Genomic DNA, 24,078 nt, shown 5'->3' with positions numbered 1-24,078 from the left:
AGGGTCGCAAGGAGACCCCTAAAAGGGCTAATGCTTTCTCTCCCCTGGTGATGGCTGGGGTGGCGAGAGGCCCGGCCCGCGAGCCTTGCTGCCGCCCTTCCTCCATCATCTTACGGTTGGTGTCTTCCCTGCTCCTCTGGGGTAATTACAGGCCTGCACCACCGCTTTACCCAAGTCTCTAATCTGCTGGGTCTCTCCCGGCTCCAAACTGGGTGGTCCTGACCCTGAACCTTCCCCACAGACGACCCCTTCAAGCTCCCCTGAAGGATTTTCTCCCCTGTGTCCTGTCGAAGGAGTGAGTGAGCCCCTTCTGATTCCCCTCCTCCAAGAAGTCCTTCCCAGCACGGGGGAGTGGATCCCCGAATCCCCTTTTTAGTACCAGCTGAGGTGGGGCCTCATGCCAAGTCGGGCCCAGCCTGGGCAGAGAGGGGGGGAGCTTGCTGGGAAGGTGGATCGATGATGGTGCTGCAGGGACTGACTGAGGGGTGGAAGGAGCAGACGCAGCTGGGCCCTGCCCACCCCATCCCTGCCCTTTGTCCTGACCTCCAGAAGGTCAGTTGTCTAGTTCTCCATTGCCCAGAGATTAGGCCCAGCGATATGTTGTCCTCCTGCCCCCCTTTCCTGCCAGTGTCTCCTTCCTTTGAGCAGCTCCAGAGAGCAGTCATTTCAAGGGGGAGGGTTGGGAACAAAAGTTCTGGGTCTCAGGCAACCTGGGAGCAGACTGTCCTGGGAGGAGTGAGTAGATGGGGGACTGAACCCTCTTTGAGGGCCAGGGAGGGAATACTACCTTGCCCAGTCCCAAAACATTAGAAAAGGATGATGCTAGAAGGCCTGCAGCTGGAGCTGGTAACCTTAAGCTACTGTCTTAACTTTTCTGAAACCCAGTTAGCTCACCTATAAAATCAGGAAAATAATAATACCATGAGGTATCATGGGGTCGCTGTAAAGGTTAAATAAGGCAACACAGATGAAGTGCTTAGCACAGAGCCTGGCATATAGGAAGTGCTTAACAAATATGATGATGATGATGGGCATTCAAAAGTAAAAGCAGATTAAGATGAGGAGCAGATCCCCCATCTTTGTTGTCAGCCATCCCATCTGCAGGGTGAGGGGACCATGTGGATGGTAGAGTCCAGCACTGTCCTTTGTGAGGTCAGAGACCTCAGGTCCTGCATCTTCCAGAGCTGACCAGGCCCACTCTGAGCCAGGTAGTGACTAGACTCAGAATTCATGAACCGAACCCAGTAGGGGAGAGACATCTGGGATGGTTCTTCCCCACCCCCATGCACAATCTTGAGGATACAGTAGGGACAAAGACATATATTGGTGGGAATAGTGAGATACCCTCTGTAGCTAGAGCTTAAGAATAGTAGAGGGGGAACATGCCACGGAGCAACTAAGCCCATGCGCCACAACTATTGAGTCTGCGCTCTAGAGCCCACAAGCTACAACTACTGAGCCCATGTGCCACAACTACTGAAGCCCACGTGCCTAGAGCCTGTGCTCCACAACAAGAGAAGCCACCGCAATGAGAAGCCCATGCGCGGCAACGAAGAGTAGCCCCTTCTTGCCGCAACTAGAGAAAGCCCACGCACAGCAACGAAGACCCAACACAGCCAAAACTAACTAACTAACTAAATAAATAAATAAATAGAAAAAAAATAGTAGAGGGGGAAATGGGAGCTGAAGATGAAGAGATAGGCCAGGGATGGCCTATATAGGAGGATTTGAATGCCAGTTGGCATCATGATCTACACAATATAGATATTAAGGAGCTGTTCAATGTTCTTCAGAGGAGAAGAGTGAGCAGTGCTTTAGAACTGGAAATCCTCCATTGTGTCTAATGATCTAGGATTGACTTTGAGGAGCCCCCTGCAAAGAGACAGTATATGGTATTAACCTACTCGGTGGTTCTCAACAGAGGCAATATTTTTCCCCAGGGGATATTTGGCAATGTTTAGAGGCCTTTGTGGTTGTCACAACAAGGGGTGTTATTGGCATCTAGTACTTAGACACCAGGAATGTTGTTTAACATCTTTCAACGCACAAGACCACCTCCTGAACAAAGAATCATCTGGCCCAAAATGTCAATGCCGCCAAGGTTGAGGAACCCTTCCCTAGACTGAGGGTGGAGGCACCTGCACCTACCTCCTCGCAAGATGCTAGTGGTGGGGACATCTGGGAGTTAGACAACTTGATGGACAGTTCTCCTGGCCAGCCCCAGGAGGCTTCCTGCACAGCGAGTCCTGGGAAGGTGACTGAGGGGAGCCAGGAGAGCACCGATGTCCTGTGATTGATGCAGTTGGAGTAGGCGGATGGACTGGGCTCCTCTTCGTTTGCCCCCTAATTGACCAGGATCCTTGGTGGATCCCAGGCCCCGGCAACTGATGGGGTTTAGAGTGGGTGTCTCTGAGTTTGGGGCTGAGTGAAAGCGCTCCATGTAGCCCTCCACGTATTAGACATCACAGAGAAGGAGCAAGCAGGGCACTTGCAAGGAGTTTCACAGGGGTCTGAGAATGTCTTGCCCTCTTCAGTGAGGGGCTGGGAACTCTGTGACCTCCCCTGTTCCTCCCCTACGGCCCAGGGCAGTCCCTTCCCCACTCCAGGGAAACAGGTTTGAATGAGCTGTTAGTTTCACCATGAGGCTGGGCTGGGGCTAAGAGACAGGTCACTGAATGGAAATCAGATACATGTTCTCTTCCTGATCCCCCTAGGGGGACAGCAGGAGCAAGAGCATTTACAACCTCCTAGCTTTGGTGGGGCAGGGTCCAAGATGAACCTGATGGAGAGGTGAAGGAAATCACTGGGAGATGTGACAAAGAGATATGAATTGGGACCAAGGCCCTGGAGGCTGTCTCCACTCCCACACAAGTAGGAAGTAGGAGGGGCCTCATGGTGGGGGCAGCTTGAGAGAACAGATATCAGATTCTGACTCCCACCCTACACCCAAGGCCCTGCAGCAAGAAGGGGTCTCTAACCCAGACCACTCTGCTGGGGAGCTGTAGCCTCCAGGGCCCACCCTCTGGGGTTGGGGTTGGGGAATGTCCTCAAGGACAAGGTTGACACCAGCTGCAAAAAGGCCTCCCTCCCTCCAGCTCTTGCAGAGGGGAAGTAACAGAGAAGGATTGGAGGGGGAGGAACTCAGATCCAGGACTAAAGAGGTTCAACCTTTTGGGTTCTTGAGAAGGGGCGTCTAGAGTCCCTGCTAGGGATGGGAAGCTGTCCCTGCTGCATTCTTTTCCTGGGAAAAGGAGATGAGGGTGGGGAGGGGGTGCCTGGTGTTCTTAAATGTCCTGGCCCCAGGGGTGATGGAGAGGGATTGGGAGTTGGGAATGAGAGCCCTTGAAGAAGTCGCTAAGGAGCCAGGAGGAGACCCTCTAGATTAGCCTGAGGTGGACTCCACCCCCACCCTCAATTCAGTACTGCTGACTTTCCAAGGAGGAGTCCCAAAGAAAAAGCGGAATTCTTAAAGGAGGAATCACAGGCAGAGAGAGGAAGAATCTCAGAGGTTATAAGATAGGCGGGGAGAGGCTCCGCCTTCAGTCTCTCCAGACCCACCCTGCCTGACAGCAGGCTGGGTGGGGTGGAGCGCTGGCTGTGACTGTGACTCAGGTTTCTGTGGGCAGCCAAGGGCAGCCGGCAGGGAGGAGCCCAGACCAACAGACAGGCCAGCCAACTGCAGCTTTCACCTCAGCTGTCCTTTCTCCTGGGAATGCAGGAGGTTCTTCTCTAGCTTTTCTGGCCTCCAAGGGCTAGCCCACCCCTGCTTCCTCATCCTCACCCCCAGCCGACCCTCATGTTCCTTCCCAGAACCCTCAGCCAAGGCACTGACACAGGAGGGAGAGTCAAAGGTCACTGCCTCTAGGAAGGCCCCAGAATGTCTGTGCCACAGGGAGAAGAGTGTAATAATGATTGGTCCTGCACGGGAGGGACAGACTGGGGAAATCTTGGGTGCTGGCTTATCAGGCTGAGCAGCCTGTTGCCCAACCCCACCCCCACTCCCCCAGCCAGGATAGCCAGGATGGCTCACGTCTGGGCAAGCTGGTTGTCGTGGTGAAGGCTAGGGGCTAGAATAGAGCTGCCACAGAGTCAGGCTCTCCTAAGTGAGGAGTGGGTGCTCAGGGACTCCCAGCCAAGCCCTCTCAGAATTGACCAGCCAGGGAGGGATGGCTGGGGCTGCAACCAAAGAGCTATAGCCAGGGACTGACTGTAGGACTTCCGCTTGGTGATGGGTGAGGGTGCGGCCAGCACATTCCGCTGGTATTTCTGGGGCCTGTTTGCTGGGCTGAGTTTTTAGAGAGTGGCTAGAAGAAAGGGAATGCACATTTGGCACTTTGTGCCAAGTGCCTGCATGCATGTCTCACCAATCTTCACAACAACTGAGAGAGATCCAGCAATTTGCCTAAAATGGCAAAGCTGGGATTAAAATCCAGGACTGACTGCTACAAACACCGGTGATCTTTCTTTTCTGGTAACCAGGCTGTGTACTTGTTCTAGGGGAGGGAGAGGGAGAAAGTGACCTGAACTTTATCAACCTGGATATTTCATCAGGAGGCCACAGTGGTAGGATGCAGGTGCTGGCTGCGTTTGGGGTTTGGAGGCAGATGACAGTTTGAAGAGAAAGCCACTGACGAAATGCTTGGCACATAGTAGGTGGTCATTGAATATTTTTGTAAAGAAGAAACCAGATCTGTGTATGAGCCATGGCCAGTTTTCTGGGACATCCTGGGAGCTTCTGGCTCTGAATTGCAGCAACAGCGCAAGAAGCTAGTTTGAAAGAGGGACTTTCCAAGACCATCCCTGGCGAGAGAGGAATTTGCGGAGCATCACTGAGTGGAGGTGGGGCAGTGGAGGGATTGGGGTGGTGGGGAGGAAAGGGAAGTGTGTGGATGATACAGGATTACAGCAAGCTGCGGACGCCACCCAGCGGCCATAACGCAGCCCGTGAGGGAGCCAGGCTCCAAGAGCTCGCTGTGCGCGGAGCGCTCTGGGAGTTGTAGTCCTGCTACATTAAGGGCCGGTGCTTCCAGTGAGGCTGTTGGGTGTTGTAGTCCGACGTTTCCTGGGCGGGAATTACCCTCGTTGGCCGGACCACGAGTCCCGTGGTGCTCCGCGGCAGTCCGCGCAGGCGCGGTGGATCGGTGCTGGTCAATCCCGAATGTTGAGGGGCCGCTAACTGGGTCCAGCGGTGTTAGAAGGGGTCACCGAGTGGGTCTGTGTTGTGGTGGGGTAAGGCGGCCGGCACCATGTCGAGGCAGGCGAACCGTGGCACCGAGAGCAAGAAAATGGTAACCGGAGCGTGTGACCTCGGAGGGCGGGGCGGAATGGAGGTGTTCGGGGGAAGGGGCCCGGCGCGGGGCGCGAGTCGCAACTGGGAAAGCTCCTTTTGCTAGCGCTGGGAGGGGGTGGTTCCGCTGGAAGGAAGGAGGAGGAGGCTCCTTGGTGGGTCGAGAGCGGAGAATCGCTCCGGGGTGGTCCCGGGTGTGAGGCAGGTTGGAGGGCCCCTGCAGTAGCTCGGAGACCCCTCCCCCGAGTGCAGTTGGGTGCAAGACCAACAACGACGGCGGCAATAACAGTAACTCCCACTGTTGCTCTCTTACTGTGTGTTGGGTACTGGGCCTGGCATTTTATGTCCGTTATCATTTAATCCGCAAAATACCTCTCTCAGGTGGATAATGTTATTGCCATTTTAAAGCTCAGAGAGGTTGCATAACTGGCCCAGGTTTACAGCTAGGAAGAGTTAGGATTTGAACCCATATCGCTCTGACCCCAAAGCTAATGCTTCAGACTACTAGACCATAATGTCTCTCACACTCAGCTACTGGTTTTGCCAGAAAGCAAGTGTAAGGGGTGGGCCAGAGTAGGGAGTAAGTGCTCTCCCTCTGGTGAATGGCGGGCAGGCTCCCTTCTTGTCCTGGGAATAGTGGGACATCATCTAGTCCTATGAAGTTTGGCTGCAGATGGGGGCTGGGCCTGGAAAGTAACGTGGATGATGTTTTTATCCAAACTGAGGGGACTTCTTGACAGGTATTCCTTTTCTTTGGCATATTCTTATTTCCTCCAGAATTGCCCATTTGTCTTTGTTTTCCAGTTTACAGACTGAGTTATTGAAGGTTGCATGCGGGACAGACCAGGGGCCTTTTGTTGACACTCAGCTCTAGAGGGGATGACTAAACTTCCCTCACACCTTTGCATCTTATACCAGGAATAGCCACCAAAAATGGGCAGCAGGAGGCCCTATTACTCCAGAGTAGTACTGTACATTTTCTCTCAGATCCCTTTTGAGAAGTTGATGAGAGCTGTGGATCTTTTCGCAGAAATAGTAAATAGACAAACATATACAGAGACATTTACTTACATTTGGGGAGGATTTGTGGGCCTGCGAATATACTCTGTGAATTCCTGTTTTGGGGGAAATACTGAGTTAAAAAGAAAAAGGAGAGAATATTTTGCTAGGCAACAATTTCATGTAGGGGAAAAAGCATGGATATCGGTTGGAATTCTCATTGGTCCTCAATTTCCTTATCTATGAAATGGGGACAATAATACCTCCCTAGGATTAAGTGAGGTAGTGTAAAATGGATGGGGCATGGTAAATGTTTGCTTTCCCCTCCTTTTCCTATGATATGAATGGATATGAGAAGTCTTCCTGTTTAGTTTTCATATCTAGCTCTTTTTTGCACCTTTTTTTAAAAACCTGAAACCAATATTGAAACTTTTAATACCATTTTAGCAGGAACCTTCAGTCTCCACCCCCCACCCCCAGCCCTCAGTATTCACTCAGTTTTGGTGAAGTGAGGGAATTAGGGAGGGGTAGCGGTGCATTCCGGCCTCAAAGCTTTTGCTACTGCTGTAGTCTCTGCTTGGAACTTCTTTCCCCAGAGGGTAGCTAGCTACTCCTCACATTCAGTTACTCAGATATCATCTTCGCAAAGAGGGCTTCCCTGACCACCTGACTAGTTCTCTCTCCTCTTACTCTACTCTGTTTCTCTTCAAGCACTGTCTATTTCATTTAAAATATTTCATTATAGATTCTATACTTACTTGTTTATTTTCAGTCTCCCCCATGAGAATGTAAACTCCATGAGGGCAGGGGTTGGTTTGTTCACTGCTCCATTCCCAGCACCTAGAATGATGCTTGGCACTAGGCAATCTATATTGAATGAACAACATGAAGGTTTGGTGCATCCTGTCATTCAATTCCTATTGGTACTCACTCGAGGCTTGTCACATGATCCTGTTTGTAGCCCCCTGGTTCTGACATGCTCCCCTTCTTTCCTCTCTGCCTTTGGAGTCTCCCCCTCTAGCAGCCCACTTCCCAATCAGCCCAACCTTCTGTTAATTGCTGCATTCCCAGGTAAGCCTTCCAAAACTTAAATGGTTAATATGCCCAAGTAGTTAGATCTCTGCTTTTTGTCTGTGCAAACAGAAACAGCCCATTTGTCTAGCAAACTTTTCCTGAGTCCCAGCTCTGTGCAAAGCATTGTGGGAAATGCAGAGATGAAGTCCTAGTCCCTGACCTTGAGGAGCACATACTCAATGAGAGAGGTGGAAAAATACACAACACAGAAGAATGGTACTGTCTGAGATTGAGTTCTGGCTTCACTGCTTACTTATGTGACCTTGGCCAAGTGTCTTCATTGTTTTTTTTTTTTTTTTTGCCGTATGCGGGCCTCTCACTGTTGTGGCCTCTCCCGTTGCGGAGCACAGGCTCCGGACGCACAGGCTCAGCGGCCATGGCTCACGGGCCCAGCCGCTCCGCGGCATGTGGGATCCTCCCGGACCAGGGCACAAACCCGTGTCCCCTGCATCGGCAGGTGGACTCTCAACCACTGCGCCACCAGGGAAGCCCTCTTCATTGTTTTAAGCATCAGTTTCACCATCTTTATTTACTTATTTTCGGCCACACCAAGTAGCTTACGGGATCTCAGTTCCCCGACCAGGAATTGAACCCGGGCCATGGCAGTGAAAACCTGGAATCCCAACTGTTAGGCCACTAGGAAGCTCCCACTAAAAAGGTAATAATAGTATCTATATAATAAGGTTGTTCTCAGGATTAACTGAGGTATCGCATGTAAAGCTACCAGTGTGATAGTGCACCTAAGAACACAGTTGACACTCAGTAAATGTCAGCTAGCAAGCTTCTTCTCTTCTGCTGTGCTTGTCGGATCCTAGTTCTCCAACCAGGGACCGAACCTGTGCCCCCTGCAGTGAAAGCACAGAGTCCTAACCACTGGACTGCCAGGGAATTCCCAGCATCCTTTTTGTTTTAATTGAAGTATAGTTTATCTACAACACTATGTTAGTTCCATGTGCACAACATAGTGATTCGATATTACTATACACTACAAAATGGTCACCATACAAGCATCCTTATCAGGAAAGATATTAACCTTAGTGTGTTTAGGCCTGCCCTTCTTTTGTGTTGTGGCTCTATTCTCCAGAGCGCAGGCGAGTTACTACTTGAGTAGCAGCACTCAGAATCTCCATGACAGGAGGCTGGAAAGTGACAAAAGAGGGATGGACTCAGTCCTGTTACTGACCTTCCTTCCCCAGCTGCTGGGGAGCAGTCACACTGGATTATTTGTGTTGACAAAAATAGTAAGTATGACTCAGTAAGTACCTTGGAGCATTAGCTCAAAAGATCAGCCCCTTAAGGAGTTTTGATGTTTTGTTTGGGGCACTGCAAGCTGCCTGAAAACCGTGCAGTAGCTTACCTGAGTGTAGGGCTTGGCTTACTTGCTCTGCTCAGGTTGTGCCTGAAGTACTTGGCTTTGCCAGTATGAAACCACTCTTGTGGTTTCTTGGTCTGCAAAGCATCTTTAAGTCCAGGATCTCATTAGACCCTCCTACCAACCCTGTGATTGGCATGACATATTTCACTGTTACTGTTTTTGTTGGAGAAGATTGAAGTTTAGCAAAGTGAAGTGACAGATGAAGTCTCACAACTAGTGACAAGTCCATACTCAGAACCAGGTCTTCTGACTATAAACCGAGCATCCTTCTATATGCCTTACTAATTGTTTTAAAGTTCTTTATAGCGATTCAGAATCTCCCTCTTTGAACCTAGTTCAGGGTGCTTTCTGGCACCACACCACAGAGAACCCGTTTAAGAACAAAAATAACAATATCTACTTTTATTTATTTTTTTGGTGAGCAGTATGTGGGATTGAACCCGTGCCCCCTGCCTTGGAAGCGCGGAGTCTTAACCACTCCAGGGAAGTCAGGGAAGTCCCACAATATCTATTTCTTGAGTAGGTACTGTGCAGCAGGTACTCTACACATATTATCTCATTGATAACCCTGAAGGGCAGATAATACTATCGCCATTGTACAGATGGGAAAAGCTGATGTTCAGGGAGATTAAGCAGTGGCTTAGGATGACATACCTTTTTTTTTTTGGACATAGTAACTTACAGGACAGTGCTCAACTCTAAGAAGACTGAGTCTCAGTTACTTAACCTATCTCCTGTAAAATGGGGATAAATAATGTTTGTTTTGCTAACCTCTCATGGTTGTTATAAAGCTCAATAAGTATCTGTGAAGACACTCTGAAAGTTTTATAAATGTTAATCATCATTATTATTAAACATAATTAAAGCAGTCTGAAAGTAGAAGTTTTGCAGAAGAGATTCATGTTTCTGTTGGAAGAATGTGCTTATGTTCAGTGAAGAAATGGGACTGGTTGAATTGGTTGACCTTTAAGGTCCCATGGAACCTTAAGTTATAAGGGTCTTCAGACTCTGCAACCTCTTGGTACTTTTCTGACTTCCTCTTCTATTCTCTCTTGTGTTTACTCCTGTCTAATCACACTGGTCTCCTAGCTGTTTCTCACGCATGTCAGACATACTCCCACCTCAGGGCCTTACACTTACTGCCTCAAATTTTTTCACCCAGATACCCTTACTACCTTCAGGTCTTTGCACAAATATCATCTTAATGAGCCCTTCTCTGACTACCCTATCTAAAACTAAACCCCCCCCGACACACATATAGGTAAACATAAATGCTCCCTAATCTCCTTCTGTGCTTATTTTCCTCCATAGCACTTTTCACCATCTGGCAAACCATTTATTTTATTTATTCAGTTTATTACCTCTTTCCCTCCTGTTAGGTAGTTCCTGGTACATAGTAAACTTTGAATGATTTTTTCTATACCACAGCTCATTCCTATTTTTAAAGTCTGAAGACCTTTAAGTTGTATATTTATGTCATGCACTATTCCAAATAGGCTTGGTTCATAACTGAAGATGGAGATAGACTTACAAATTAAGAGAGGGTGTGGGGAACCTGCATCAGGGACCCTATTCCCAGATCCCAGGCATATTGATTCTGTGACCACCGACAGATCTATTTAGGACCTTGATTTTTCTTATTGGTAAACTGGGGGCTGCTGCATGTATAAAGTGCTTGGTAACATCATGATATGCATGTTACTTGGCATCATGGTGGGCTGAGGCTCTTGGAGTCTCCATCCAAGGACTCATTAATAATGGAAGGAAAGCTCTCCTGATTTAATGCCGTGGTGCCAACTCTATGGACTGGTTACTGCTGGATTGTCTCCATGCATTCATGCCTAAGCCATTCTAGTGCCAAACCCTTAACTTTACTAAAAATTATTCTCCTCCTTAATAGCTTCCCTTTAATTGCCATATTTGGTATATGGTCTCTTGGAGACATCCTGATCTGTTTTAGTTGAATTCAAAGAGCTTACTTATTCTGAAACTGATTCTCTTTGACTCCCTTTTATTTGTTTTTCAGGGGAGGTTATTAATATTGCAGTTGTGGGGAACAGTGGACAGAATGAACATCGGCTTAGAAACTCCTGGTTTTTGTCCCCCCAAATTACTTTTGTCAATAGTTAGCTGTCTCTTGGGGACTTCCCTGGTGGTCCAGTGGTTAAGAATCCGCCTTCCAATGCAGGGGACGTGGGTTCAATCCCTGGTTGGGGAACTAAGATCCTACATGCTGTGGGACAGCTAAGCCCACATGCTGCAACTACTGAGCCTGAGCGCCACAAGTAGAGAGAAGCCTGTCCGCCGCAATGAAACATCCCACGTGACGCAGCCAAAAATAAATAATAAATAAATAAATAATTTTAAAATAAAAGTAATAATTATCTGTCCTTGGTCAAACTACTGAACCATTCTGAGGCTCAGTTTCCTCATCTCTAAAATGAGATTAGTTTCTGCCCTTTCTGCTTTACAGAGTTATTGTGGGGTGAAAAATGAGATAATGAAAAATAGAATGTAGTATGTAAGCAAAAGGCATTCACATTATTATTCTTTTTTTTAAAAATTTATTTTTGGCTGCGTTGGGTCTTCATTGCTGCACGCGGGCTTTCTCTAGTTGTGGCGAGTGGGGGCTACTCTTCATTGTGGCACGTGGGCTTCTCATTGCGGTGGCTTCTCTTGTTGTGGAGCACAGGCCCTAGGTGCACGGGCTTCAGTAGTTGTGGCACGTGGGTTCAGTAGTTGTGGCTTGCGGGCTCTAGAGCACAGGCTCAGTAGTTATGGTGCACGGGCTTAGTTGCTCTGCGGCATGTGGGATCTTCCCCAGACCAGGCTCAAACCTGTGACCCCTGCATTGGCGGATTCTTAACCACTGTGCCACCAGGGAAGTCCCTCACATTATTATTCTGCAGTGACCTCATCACCAGGCCATGGGGATGAGGTGAGGAGCATTGGGCCGTGGGAGCCTGGGCCTTAATGTTAGTTGTACTTTCTTCCCCAGAAGACTTGCAGACAGAGAGGCGCTCTGCTCCAAGTCTGACAAGCCTCCATTCAGAAAGGACTGGTTGGGGCTTCCCTGGTGGTGCAGTGGTTGAGAGTCCGCCTGCCGATGCAGGGGACACGGGTTCGTGCCCCGGTCCGGGAAGATCCCACATGCCGCGGAGCAGCTGGGCCCGTGAGCCATGGCCACTGAGCCTGCGCGTCCAGAGCCTGTGCTCCGCAGCGGGAGAGGCCACAGCAGTGAGAGGCCCACGTACCGCAAAAAAAAAAAAAAAAAAAAAAAAAGAGGACTGGTTGGGTAGCAATCTTGATTTTTCAGCCGTGTTTCTGTATGAGTACATTGATCCAAATGTGCTGCTAACACGTTTCTCACTTTGTTTAACTCCGATAATACCTTTCCCCCAACCTGCTGCTTTTATTCTGTAGTCTTGGTATTTGCTGTTCCTTTCACCTTCCACATCTCTCTTTTTTGGTAAGTAGGTGACAGGATTCTTTATCTGAGAGTTTCTGTGCTTTCAACTGTGGTTGTAATAGAAACCAGTCTAGGTCAGTATTGTGTTCCAGGTACACAAAAGATTGTGTTCCTTTCAGAGTTATCCCTTTCCCGCAAACACTTTAGCTATGTGTCAAGAGAAACATTACTTTTTCCCATGTTGGTGACTTAGAGGGTTATCATTAGTGCAGTGGACTTCATCAGCAGAAGTCCACCTTGGTGTGTTGGAAGGGTGACTGCTCAGTGCATGAGGTACCTTTCACAGCCTGTTTTTTAGTGGGTCTAGTTTTAGCCCTGACACATTGACCCTAGGGAGCTAAATTCTTTGGCTACTCCACAGGGGGTGATGGTCTTTCCCACCAGTCACAAGTAACTTTCCTTTGAATTCTGACAGTTGCATTGAGGCCCATCCAGACTCTCACCAAACTTTCTCTTTTGTGTGGCTTGGTCCTGACTGCCTTTTGAATCTCTTTTAGAGCTCTGAGCTCTTCACCCTGACCTATGGGGCTCTAGTCACCCAGCTGTGCAAGGACTATGAAAATGATGAAGATGTGAATAAACAGCTGGACAAAATGTGAGTGAGCTCCTCTGTGGGAGAGACAGTAATGGGACTCCTGAGCACACCGAATCTACATGGTCCCTTAGAGCCCAGAACAGGGTTCACTCTCGTTACCAACACTTTGGGTAGTTTCCACTGCTTATTTATTGGGATGTTTTGGGATTGTCCTAGTTTTCCCTTTACCACCAACAGCCTTATGTTCAGACATAAGACATTCAGACTGCATAATATAGTCTGTTCTCTCATTTCTTTCCCAGGGGCTATAACATTGGAGTCCGACTGATTGAAGATTTCTTGGCACGGTCAAATGTCGGGAGGTGCCATGACTTTCGGGAAACTGCAGATGTCATTGCCAAGGTCATTATCCTGGGCCAGCTGGCCATACCGAAGGATTGTCATTGGAAGGCACTGCTTACCACTCGCTCCCTTAGAAAGGCCCTTATTATTCCAGAAGAATAGCTAGGCAGCTGTTTGGACCAAAGAAGCCTTCCTGGTGGTTTAGGAATAACACAAATTATGAAAAAGGGAAGAATGGTTGGGATCATCCCTGTGGATTAAAGACCCACTAAAATCAAAGCCAGATCTCTTCAACTGTGCAGATGTAGCAGAGTAGCATGGGGGTTAAGAATATAGACAAACCTGGCCGTGAGGCATGTGGGATCTTAGCTCCCCGACCAGGGATCGAACCCGCGCCCCCTTCATTGGAAGGCAAAGCCTTAACCACTGGACTGCCGAGGAAGTATGGTCCACATCCAAAAAAAAAAAAAAATCTTAGGGGAAAAAAAAATAAAGAATACAGACAAACCTGGCTTCAAATTCTGGCTCCAATACTTAGTAGTTCTTAGGTAAGTTATTTTTAACTTCTTTAATTACCAGTCACCTCATCTTTAAAATGAAGAAAATAAGAGCTACCTCATAGGGTTTCTGTAAGGAGTAAATGAAAAAAATGAACATGAGCATTCAGGTAAAATGAATGCCCTTATTGTAGTGTGTATATAGAAAGTGTTTGCTATTAATAATATTAGTGTTACATATTATAGGGTTAATAATAAATGATATAACACCTGTAGCTTTGTGGTGATAGAAGAAGGGTTCAGATAGCACAGAGAGAGGACAGGAAAGTGTTGGGACCGCTCTGTGGTTAGATGCTGCTTCAGGGCAGCCACCCCTGTCAGGAGATCAGTGCTCCTTTCCACTGAGAAGTGCAGGTAATCAGCAAGTTGTCACCTAATTGTATGATGCCTTGAAGGAGAAGGGTGTGGAATTGTGCACAGTTGCTTTTCCTTTTCTGCCTTGAATACCTGAAGCTTCAGTGTCTTGGCAGAGGCCACAGTTTTTTTCCTGAACCATTTAATTCCCCTTGCTGGTCCCATCACATCACCTTCCCTGTCGTACAGCCCCTACTGCTCTTCCTCACAGTGCCATTGTGTGTTTTTTGACAGGTGGCGTTCAAGATGTACTTGGGCATCACTCCAAGCATCACCAATTGGAGCCCAGCTGGTGACGAATTCTCCCTCATTTTGGAAAATAATCCCTTGGTGGACTTTGTGGAACTTCCTGATAACCACTCGTCCCTTATTTATTCCAATCTCTTGTGTGGGGTGTTGCGAGGATCCTTGGAGATGGTGAGTGCAGCTCTTTACCTTCTGAGACACCTGAAACGTAGTAGGGTCTTAATAAATGTTTGAACGGAATGAATGGGAGAGTGAACAGAAGGGCTTTTAGCTCACCCCAGCTTCGCTGCCTGAGGTGGTGATGCTGCCAAGTAGGATCCAAGTTGGAAATCTCCACATGGTGTTGATGCTCCCTGCTAGGCTGGGAGGGTGGTACGCTCAGCCCTCAGAGCCCAGGAACATCTGTTTCCAGATTGGCTTATTTGGTGACAGTTTGATTTGTGAGTGTTCTTTGCTAAGTCTCCCTTATTGGGTGGGGGCCACTGCCTTCTGCACAGGAACTGGCAATCTTGTCCATGTGGAAACCAGCCCCCTTGTTTAGGCTACTGTGGATGAGTCAGTTATAGCTCCATCCCTGGTGGTTTCCCAGAGGCTGTGGCTAGGCAGCTGCCCCTTCATTTTCGCACTGTCCCCCAGGTCCAGATGGCTGTGGAGGCCAAATTTGTCCAGGACACCCTGAAAGGAGACGGTGTGACAGAAATCCGGATGAGGTTCATCAGGCGGATTGAGGACAACCTCCCAGCTGGAGAGGAATGACCATCCCCAGGACTTCAGCGTAGCTGGCAGGAGCCTTGTTGGAGTCAGAAAGCCTCAGTGCTCCCTCTGCCCTCTAGAATTAAGTCAGTGACTGTTTAGCACGGATGTTATATATTCTTCTAACCTTGTTTCCCTTCTCCATGTTAATAAAGAGAGGACTGTGATATAGTCCATTTACCCTACAAGTGTGCACATTCAGGAGGGAAATTCTTTGCTCCCTTTCCCTTCAAAGGGGCTGGATGTAGTCATCCTTGGTTGGACTAGAAAGAGCTCAAACCATTTTACATTCCTGTTTGAATTTTCCAAAGTAGAACCCACTTTGGCCCCATTAAGAGGCAAGCCTAGCACATTTGTCCCTGGGTCTTCAGAAAGTCATTGGTGAATGGCCGTAGGGAATCCAGGATTCACTGGGACAGGGGAGGAGAAGCTGGGAGGGGTGGGTCGGATTTGCTAGCTGTAGTGTGACACATTGTAGTGCTTGCCAGGAAAGGGGAACCAGTCATACCAGAAACATTGACTTCTGGGAGGCCACCCAGGTCTCTCTTTCCTCCCTGCTGTTTGGAGGCAACATCTCTTTTTACAGAGGGTCCATCTTTTTTTCTTACAAGTTCTTCAATAAAGACACATTCTTGAGTGAAATCCCAATCATGTCATGTTTTCTCTCTGCTCAGCCCTGGGAATTTTGTTACAGTGGGGTGAGGAGACCTGCTAAAAGTTCCTGTGCCCTACCTTGATTTCATCTGGTCTAGGAATGGCTTCTTCCCACGGACCAGAGAGTCTGGGAAACGGGAGCAAATGAGGCCCCTTCAGAGTCACTTTTGAGTCTACTGTCTGTAGCAAAATCTGGAAGCAGACCATTATCCCAGACATGCCTAAAATGGACTATCCTGGGCCCTTGGCCACCAAGTTGGAGGATTTGGCTAGAAAGACCATGTAAGCCTTGGTATTGGGGTGCCATTTATTGAGTGCTTACCATGTGTCATCACGGTACCGAGCACTTTGTATGTATCATCTAATTCACAATAATTCCATTTTTAGGAGGAGGGCCCAAGTTGCCCAAGGTCATACAGCTAGTAGGTGGAAAAGCTAGGATTCAAAGCCCCAGCCAAACTCCAAAGCCCGTGTTCTTAACTGTGATGCCTGGTTCGCACTGTGGGAGGGTGGGGGAGCAGGCCTGCGGCTCCCTCTCAGTGTCACAGAGCTTAGGATAGCTTTTAAAGGGAGCGATCAGAGGTCGTCAGGCCATATTTGGTAGCACTGTTCTTGGGGATGGCCTAGGGCCTTGAGGTCTCAGGCTGTTGGGGTGAAACAGAGCCCCATGCCTTCCCTGGGGTTAGTAGGCAGGCCTGAGACGAGGGGAGCATTGTGCTTGAAGTGTGTCTTGGTCATAAAGGTTAGGACAAGGGTACTGGGGCACCAGAGCACACGGCCTGCCTCTTCCAGCTGGGTTAAGCCGCTGAGGAGAGGAAAGATCACTTTTGTGTCCCCAAGTATAGGGATCCCATCCTTCTCTGAGCCTCTTTACCTACCCCTCCAAGTACAATTGGGGGCCCCAGGGTGTGCACCCCATTTTGGTCAACTGTATCCTCAGCGCCCATCAATGCTGGGTCCAGTCACACCAGAGTTTGAGTGAATGAAGGAGAGATGAAGGGAATGAAGGCTGGGCCCCAGATGTGGAAAACGTCTGAGTGGTGTCTGGACCCTGCCAAGAAAAGTGAGCTGCACCACCCTTTCCTTCTCCAGGGGGGCCCTTGCCCTTCCTCTCCTCCCAGACCACAACCAACTTCCCAGCAGCTGTTTGTATGGCGTGAGGTTTTGGATATTTCCTTTCCCAGAATTTAACTTGGGCAACGTTACAGGGTCGGCAAGCTGTGGAAACAAAGCCCCCTTGGTGAGTTCTCGCGGTTACAACCCCACAATTGTGTGATGTGCACCCAGGGGCTAAGGGAAGGGAAAGGGCTGAGGGCTGCGAGCTGTTGGGAACATCACCTCATCCTCTCCCCAGATGAGCCAAACATACAAGGCCCAGCTACCCAACAGCTGGTCCCCCACCCCTGAAGTTAATTAGCTGTAGATTACATATCCCTTTGCTTTACTATGACTGAGGCTGGGACGCCACACCCCGCAACCCCCAGGCTAGGCCATTCCCCATTCATGATGTACTGGTACAGCCAGCAGGATGGGGCAGGTTTGCCTGGTTGTATGGGAGGGCCTGACTAACCGGGGCGGGGGCGGGGAGGTTCCCAAAGAGCCTGGGTGGCTGGAGTAGTCCATGCTGGTGGCTTGTGGACTTGGCGCTGCCTGGGCAGAGCAGTAAGGAAAGACCTTGCTCTGCAGCCTTCGGCCACCAGGGGTCTCCAGACCACCACTGTACTGTCCCAGAGAGTTACTGTCGGATCCCTGGTTTTCAGAGTTTGCCAGAAGATGCACCTGATGGAGTACATCTCAGAGGCTGGTCAGAGGCTGAAAGTGCCCCTTTGCTTTAGTCACAACCATGGGACCTGAGAACAAAGCTCACATGGCTGCCTGGCTAAGGGCCTGCCTACTGAACCCAGGGCACGGGAAAGAACACATTGGCTAAGAAATCACTGGCTTCCATTCACACCCCAAACTCTCATGCTGGCCTCCTGAGTTGGACGAGCTAGCTCTGAGCCCTCGCCTAACCAACCCCCCTTACTTCCTGAGTCGAGACCAGAGCACCAGCCCTGTTCCCCTGTTGTAAGAGAGTCCTGTTCCTGCCTCGGACTTGCACCCAGTGACATTTCCATATTCAGGTTACACCTTTCTCTGGTGGATTGGCTGCCCCTACGTTTGTACTGGGCATCCAGGTCTGAGAAGGAGGTGGCAAGAGAGGCCCGAGAGCAGAAATTGCGCTAAGTAAAGTTAAAACAGTCTCCTAACAAGCAGTTCATTGTGAATGGCTGGGGGTGGTGGGTGCAGGAAAAGCATCCTCCCGTTCTCTCCCGTTCTCCCTCCCGGAGCTTAAGTGCTACCATGTGCTGTTCCCTGGAAGCCAGAGGGCTGGTGGGAGGGGAGGGGAGGGTGGTGGCAGGCGAGGAGCCTCGCTGTTAACCAATCCCCATCCTTTGATGTAGGGCCAGGCCTGACCCCAGGACGGGCCGCTGGCCACTGCCAGGGGAGCTGTGGGATGCAGCACATTCCTGGGGGCAATTTACGCTTCTGGCGGCAGGAGAGGAAAGTTTCTACTGTGGGGAAGGGGGTGGGGGGAGGGCGCTGCAGTAGAGTTGAGGGCTTGGGTGTAGTACGGAATAGGAATAACGGAGGGAGCTGAGGCACAGGGCAGCACCCTCCTAACTCAGTCTGGCTCACCTAACCTGCTTGGCTAGAGGCCTCCTCCAGGCAGCATTCTCTGGTGGACCCAGAGCTGGTGAGGGGCAGCACCCTCACCCCCCAACCCTCCGGGCTCTGGGGGCCTGGACTGTTAGCCATGAGGGCATCTAGGACTGAGCTGGGCTAGAGGAGGGCTGGGAGGATGGTGTGATGAGCATGACAGCATGTGTGAGTGAGCGCGGACAAATGTTATTCATAGCAACAGCTAATATTTATTGCAGAGTGACTGTGTGCCAGTGCGAGTCTAAGCACTTCACCTGGATTTCTCGTTTAGCACGCACAACAACCCTATCACTGTTCCTATTTTGCAGATAAGAAAACTGAGATACACAGCTAATGCATAGTATCAATAGACTTAGGACTTGAACCAAAATAGTCCAGTATTGGACACCAAGCTCTTATCCAGTACATTCTGTGTTGCGTATGTAAGTGTGTGTATTTCAGTGGGTGACTGTTTCCTTGTATTCCTTGGGGAGTGTGTCTGTATGTGAATTCTTTCAGTTAATGGAAATGTAGCCCTGAGCTGGGGACTGGGGACGTGGAGATGCTGGGAGCTTCTACCTATGGGGAAGCAGCTGAAGCCATGTGTGGTGGTGGGGAGGAGAGGAGAGGTTGAAAATAAGAGTCAAGGGCAAGTCCCAGCTCTGCACATAACTTATTAGTTACGTGACTCTGGACAAAGAATTTGAACTCTGAGCCTCAGTTTTTTCATCCGGAAAATGGGGATAATAATGCCTACTTTGCTGACTGTTTTGAGGATAAAACAAAATGAAGTGTGTATATTTCCTGTCATAGGCTGAGTGTTCCCTAACTGGCAGTTACGATGAACATATTAGGGGAATTGTCTTGCAAAATTGCTGTGGGTGGATATGTCAGTGTCTGAGTGTGTGCAGATGGAAATTTTGCGAAATCAGGGTCGTGCCTCTATTGTTCATTGCTATATCCCCAAGCGTCTAGCACTACTTTCAGCATAAAGCAGGTGCTCAATAAATTTTTATTCACTGTTGGCTGAGTGTAAGAATGGAGTGAGGAGGGCCCATAGGGAGAGGGTTGAGTGAGCAGTGTGGGCTTCCACTGGGACCAGCTACATATATTTTTTTAAATATTTATTTATTTATTTATTTGGTTGCACCAGATCTTAGTTGCGAAAGGCGGGCTCCTTAGTTGTGGCTCCAGGGCTCCTTAGTTGTGGCATATGAACTCTTAGTTGCGGCATGCACGTGAGATCTAGTTCCCTGACCAGGGATCGAACCTAGGCTCCCTGCATTGGGAGCGTGGAGTCTTATTCACTGCGCCGCCAGGGAATTCCCCCAGCTACATATTTTATCGGGCTCAGTGCAAAATGAAAATGCAGAGCCCCTGATTCAAAAATTATTATGAATTTCAAGATGACCCACGAGAGCATAAAACTAAGCCCTTCCGAGCTACAGGCCCATGAAGCCAGCCCCAGCCTTCCCTTGCCTTTGAGCATCACCAGCCCCCAGCCCAGCTGTTCAGGAGGGAGTATAAGGAGGCTCCACCCAGGCCTGCCGTGCTTCCCAGGCTGTCTGAGGGAAGGTGAGGAAGGGGAAGGATTGCTCAGTGTGAGCAGGCCAGGGAGGGACTCAGTGACCTGCAGACCTTTACCCCAAGGAGCCCCTCCTGAGCCAGGCGGGGCCTGAAAACAGTCCTCTGCCCTCCATCCCTCTAGGAGCTCACCACCCCCTCGCAAACCACCAAGCAGGCCACTGGGTGGTCTGGGCACATGTGGTCACATTTAGACATTGATTGAAGCAAAATTGTTATAAGATTAGAATATTTAAGGTAACTTTAATTTCCACAGCATTACTGGGATTTTTGAGGGTGGGGCTGAGAGATCCTCTGGGATAGAAGTGAGGAGAACGGTGGGGCCTGCGGGAGGAGTCTTCATTTTCCTAGTTCTGTAACAGAGGCCTGTGGCAACTGAAAAGAAAGAAGCAGGGCTAGACAGAGGGAAGGACTTTCCAGGAATTGTAGAGCCAGGAGTCTCTAGTCCCCAGGCAGATATGGAAAGTCAGGGGTGGGCATGGGGGTGTGCAGAATCATCAAGGCCCTGGTGGAGCAGCAGTTTACCAACACCACGCCCCCTCCCCAGACTATTTGCACACCCCAGGCACACATCTGTGCAAACATCCCTCTCTCCCGTCAGCTTGCCAGACAGATGGAAGGGGTGGCAAGAGGAAGGTTCCAACCAGGCCCTCCCCAGGCTCCAACCTAGGGTGGTTGGAGCCCAGAGTTTTCTCATTGACAGATCAAGAGAGAAATTTAGAAGGAATGGGAGAATCATGGTAACAGTAATAACAATTGCTAACATTTACTGAGTCATTACTATGTGCCAGGCTTGTATTAAACCCTTTATATTCACTGTTTCTAAGAGGCTCTATAGCATGGTGGGAAAGGGGAAGACTGGGAAGCCAGCCTTGGAGTCGATTCCCAGCTCATCCACTTCCTAGCTATGTGACCATGGGTGAGTCAGTTAACCCATATGTGCCTCAGTTTTCCCATCTACAAAGTGGGGACAATTCTCATACCAATCTCAAAGGGTTGGTGTGAGGATTAAATGAACTAATCCATGAGAAGTGCTCACAATAGTGCCTGGCATGGAGTAAGAGCCCTGCAAGGGTTAGCTGTTGCCATTAGGGACTATCATTATCCCCCTTTTAAAGAGGAGGAATTTGAGGTCTGGAGAAATGAGGTCACTTGCCCACAGTCACAGAGAGGCAGAACTGCGATCCAAACCCAGGTCTACTTGACTCCTCAGCCTGTGCTCTGAACCACCAGGCGGGTGCCAGCATCGGCTCTGCCAGGGGCTGTGCGAAGCAGGTTACATGCCTCATCTGGTTCAGTTTAACCAGCCACCCCATTTCATACCCCTGCTCAGGCCTAGAACAGTCCTTGAATCCTCTCTGGCCAGCTTCTGATTCTTGTGGCTGAGGAAAATAAAGCCCAGAGAGGGGCAGCAACTTGCCCAAGGCCACACAGCAGGCGACCACAGGCAGAGCCGACCCACTGATATCTAGGCACTACCAGAGACAGACCAAGGACGGAAGCCCTGGCAGGTGGGATGGGGAACCAGGCTGGGAGTCTGGCCTGGCCTAGCCTAAAGGTGAGCCTTGGCTGGAAAGTCTGCAACCTCTGGCACCCAGACACTCATTTCCTGTCTTGAGGTTTGCTGTGCAAAGAGCTGGTAGAACAGGAGGCAGCTGTGGCAGGGTCATGGCAAGACTGTTTCAGCCTCTGTTGGGGGATGGGTAGCTGAGGCTCACCTTGGGGGTCCAGTGAACATCAGGGGCCACAGGACAACAGGACAGGGCCAGACTTGGCCTCCTAGGGCTGGTTGAAAGGAGGAGCTGGAGCCCTCCCTTCCTGCAGGGCATTCAGCAGGGGGAGAAGAGAGGGACTGGGGACATGTGTGCCACATAAAACCAGGCAGGGGGGCCTCAGGAAAGTTTAAAGGGTGAGTCAGGAGAATCAGGGGTGGGATCACGTCGGGGACTGAGTATGTGTTGCAGCAACTGTATGCGCGGAGCCCATGGGAGCCCCTTCCCAGGCACAGTGCACCCCCTCACTTGCCTGCTTGCTTCACCAGTGCCCCCTTCACTGAGCTCCCCCCCAAGAACAGCTCACACTCAGAGCTAAGAGCTCGATGTGGATTAATGGATTTAATCCTCACAACAAGCCTATGAGAGCTTTTCAGAGGAGGAAACTGAGGCTCCAGAGGTTAGGTAACTTGCTCAAGACATGCAGCTGTTGAGTGGTGGCTCTTGGACTTGAACCCAGGCAGCCTAACTCCACCTTCTCCCTGAACACTCACCCCCATCTGATCCCCATCAAGGGCCTGGTTTTCACACCAGCTCTGGGGGAGGGCCACAGCTCTCCACCCAAGCCAATGTCCTCTTAGGTACCCCGCCAACCAGGCCCCCTCCCCTTCCTCGGACAGTGCCCCAGCCTCGCTCCCCTGCTGTCCCTCTGAGCGGCTCAGGCCAGGAGACCAGACCCAAAGACCCGTTGCAATACCCCCAATCTGAGGGCTAGGATGGGAGGGGGCCCAGACTCTGGAGGTGGGTGAGGAGGGGAGGCCCCATCGAGGAGTGGCAGGTCTGGTGTGTACCTTGGCAGGGGGACAGCAAAGTGGGAGGCCTTCGGAGGGCAGGCGGTAGGAGGGTGAGGGGGCCATGGAGGTGGGCCCAGACCCAAAGACAGACAGCCATGGGCCCTCCCTGCTCCTTTTCTGGATCTGTGGAGGGTCTTTCCCACTTAGACCTCACACACACACACACACACACACACACACACACACACACACACACACACACACTCTCACACCCTCACCCCAAACCCCCTTCCAAACTCCCCTACTGCACTTGCTGCCTCCACTTTCTCCCCTGTGGCTGCTCCTTTGGCCTCTGCAGCCTGACCCCTGCCCCTGCCCCTGCCCTCCACCCCAACCACCAGTCCCTAATTGCCAGTCCCAAAGGACTGTGACATCTTGACCCTGGGGGCCTCCCTGGCCTTCTAGAAACACCCTGTCTTTGTTTTGTGAGTTACTGCTCTCTTGGTTTCCCCCCACCTCCCAGCCCCACCTTCTAGGTCTCCTTTGCTGACCTCTCTTCCTCTACAGGTCCTTTGAATGTTAATGGTCCTCAGTTGTGGCCTGGGCACTCCTTCCCTGAGCATCACTCCCATGGCATCCGTCACCATCTGTACACCATGGGCCCCTAATCTCTAGCTCAGAACTCTCACTTGCCTGCTGGATACGTGGAAGCCCACAGCAGTGTGCAACTCAGTGCATCTGACCATCCTCCTTCTGGACCACCACCTCCCCACTGCCCAATCAGAAACTTGGGCCCTGTCCTTGATACTCCCTCTTTCTAGGTCCTTCACCCCCACAGCCAAATCCTGCCTATCCCACCTTCTTTACTCCTCTCACATTTGACCTTCCCTTCCAGTGCCCATTGTCCACCTCATTGGACCAGCCAGGATTATTCCAGCAGCCTCCTTACCAGTGTCCCTGCCTCTCTCTTCCTCCACGTAGAAGTCAGGTGGCTCTTTTTTTTTTTTTTTTTTTAATTGGCGTATAGTTGTTTTACAATGTTGTGTTACTTTCTACTGTACAGCAAAGTAAAGTAGAGAGGGGCTCTTTCTAAAGCACAACTCTGACCACGTCACTGCACTGCTCCAGAGTCTTCAGTGGCTCCCCATTTCTCTGAAGTGAAGTCTAACCAGCTTCTGCACCGCCTACAAGATCCCGCTGCCCGCCCCTGTGAGCACACAGGCTCACCTCCGTAAACCCAGAATGTGCGGGTCACCACCATCCCTCCTCCCGCTTCCCCCTAAGTCTCCACCCTACCCGACCCCACCCCCAGCCCAGTCCCTCTCAGCTAGGTCACCACTGGCAGGAAGCCTTTGCGGACTGCTCAATTATGGGCCATCACCCCTGTGCGGCCCCTTCCCCGCCCTGAGCACACCATGTCCCCCTTCTCGGCGACAGGGTCTGGGCCTGTGTCCCCATAGACGGGTCGTCCCGGAGAGCAGGGGGCTCCAGACGCAGGCACAGGGCGCGTGAGGGTGAGTGGGGACCGAGCTGCCCGGGATGTGCGTGGGGTGGGGGGTGTCTGGGTGGGTCCCCGGAGGGAGGCGGCTGTCGAGGCCAGGCTGGGCGCGGACCTTGGCGGTGCCTGTGGAAAGAAGAGGGTGGAGGCCCCGCCTCCCTGG

At 50.5% G+C, this 24,078-nt stretch overlaps 1 protein-coding gene across 1 annotated transcript; it reads left to right on the top strand.

Annotated features, from left to right (window-relative positions):
* Positions 1–5,115: 5,115 nt before the first annotated feature.
* TRAPPC3 (trafficking protein particle complex subunit 3) lies at positions 5,116–15,639 on the top strand. The gene is made up of 5 exons (XM_082614450.1): positions 5,116–5,288; positions 12,702–12,799; positions 13,042–13,141; positions 14,227–14,409; positions 14,875–15,639. The coding sequence occupies exons 1-5, from the start codon at positions 5,247–5,249 to the stop codon at positions 14,992–14,994; spliced, it is 543 nt and encodes a 180-aa protein (XP_082470576.1). The 5' UTR covers positions 5,116–5,246; the 3' UTR covers positions 14,995–15,639.
* Positions 15,640–24,078: the final 8,439 nt, after the last annotated feature.

The sequence above is a fragment of the Mesoplodon mirus genome, assembly GCF_964341445.2.
Source record: "Mesoplodon mirus genome assembly, chromosome: 3".
Classification (NCBI taxonomy): Eukaryota; Metazoa; Chordata; class Mammalia; order Artiodactyla; family Ziphiidae; genus Mesoplodon; species Mesoplodon mirus.
Note: the sequence above shows the minus strand (reverse complement) of the source record. Positions and strands in the feature narration are given on the sequence as shown.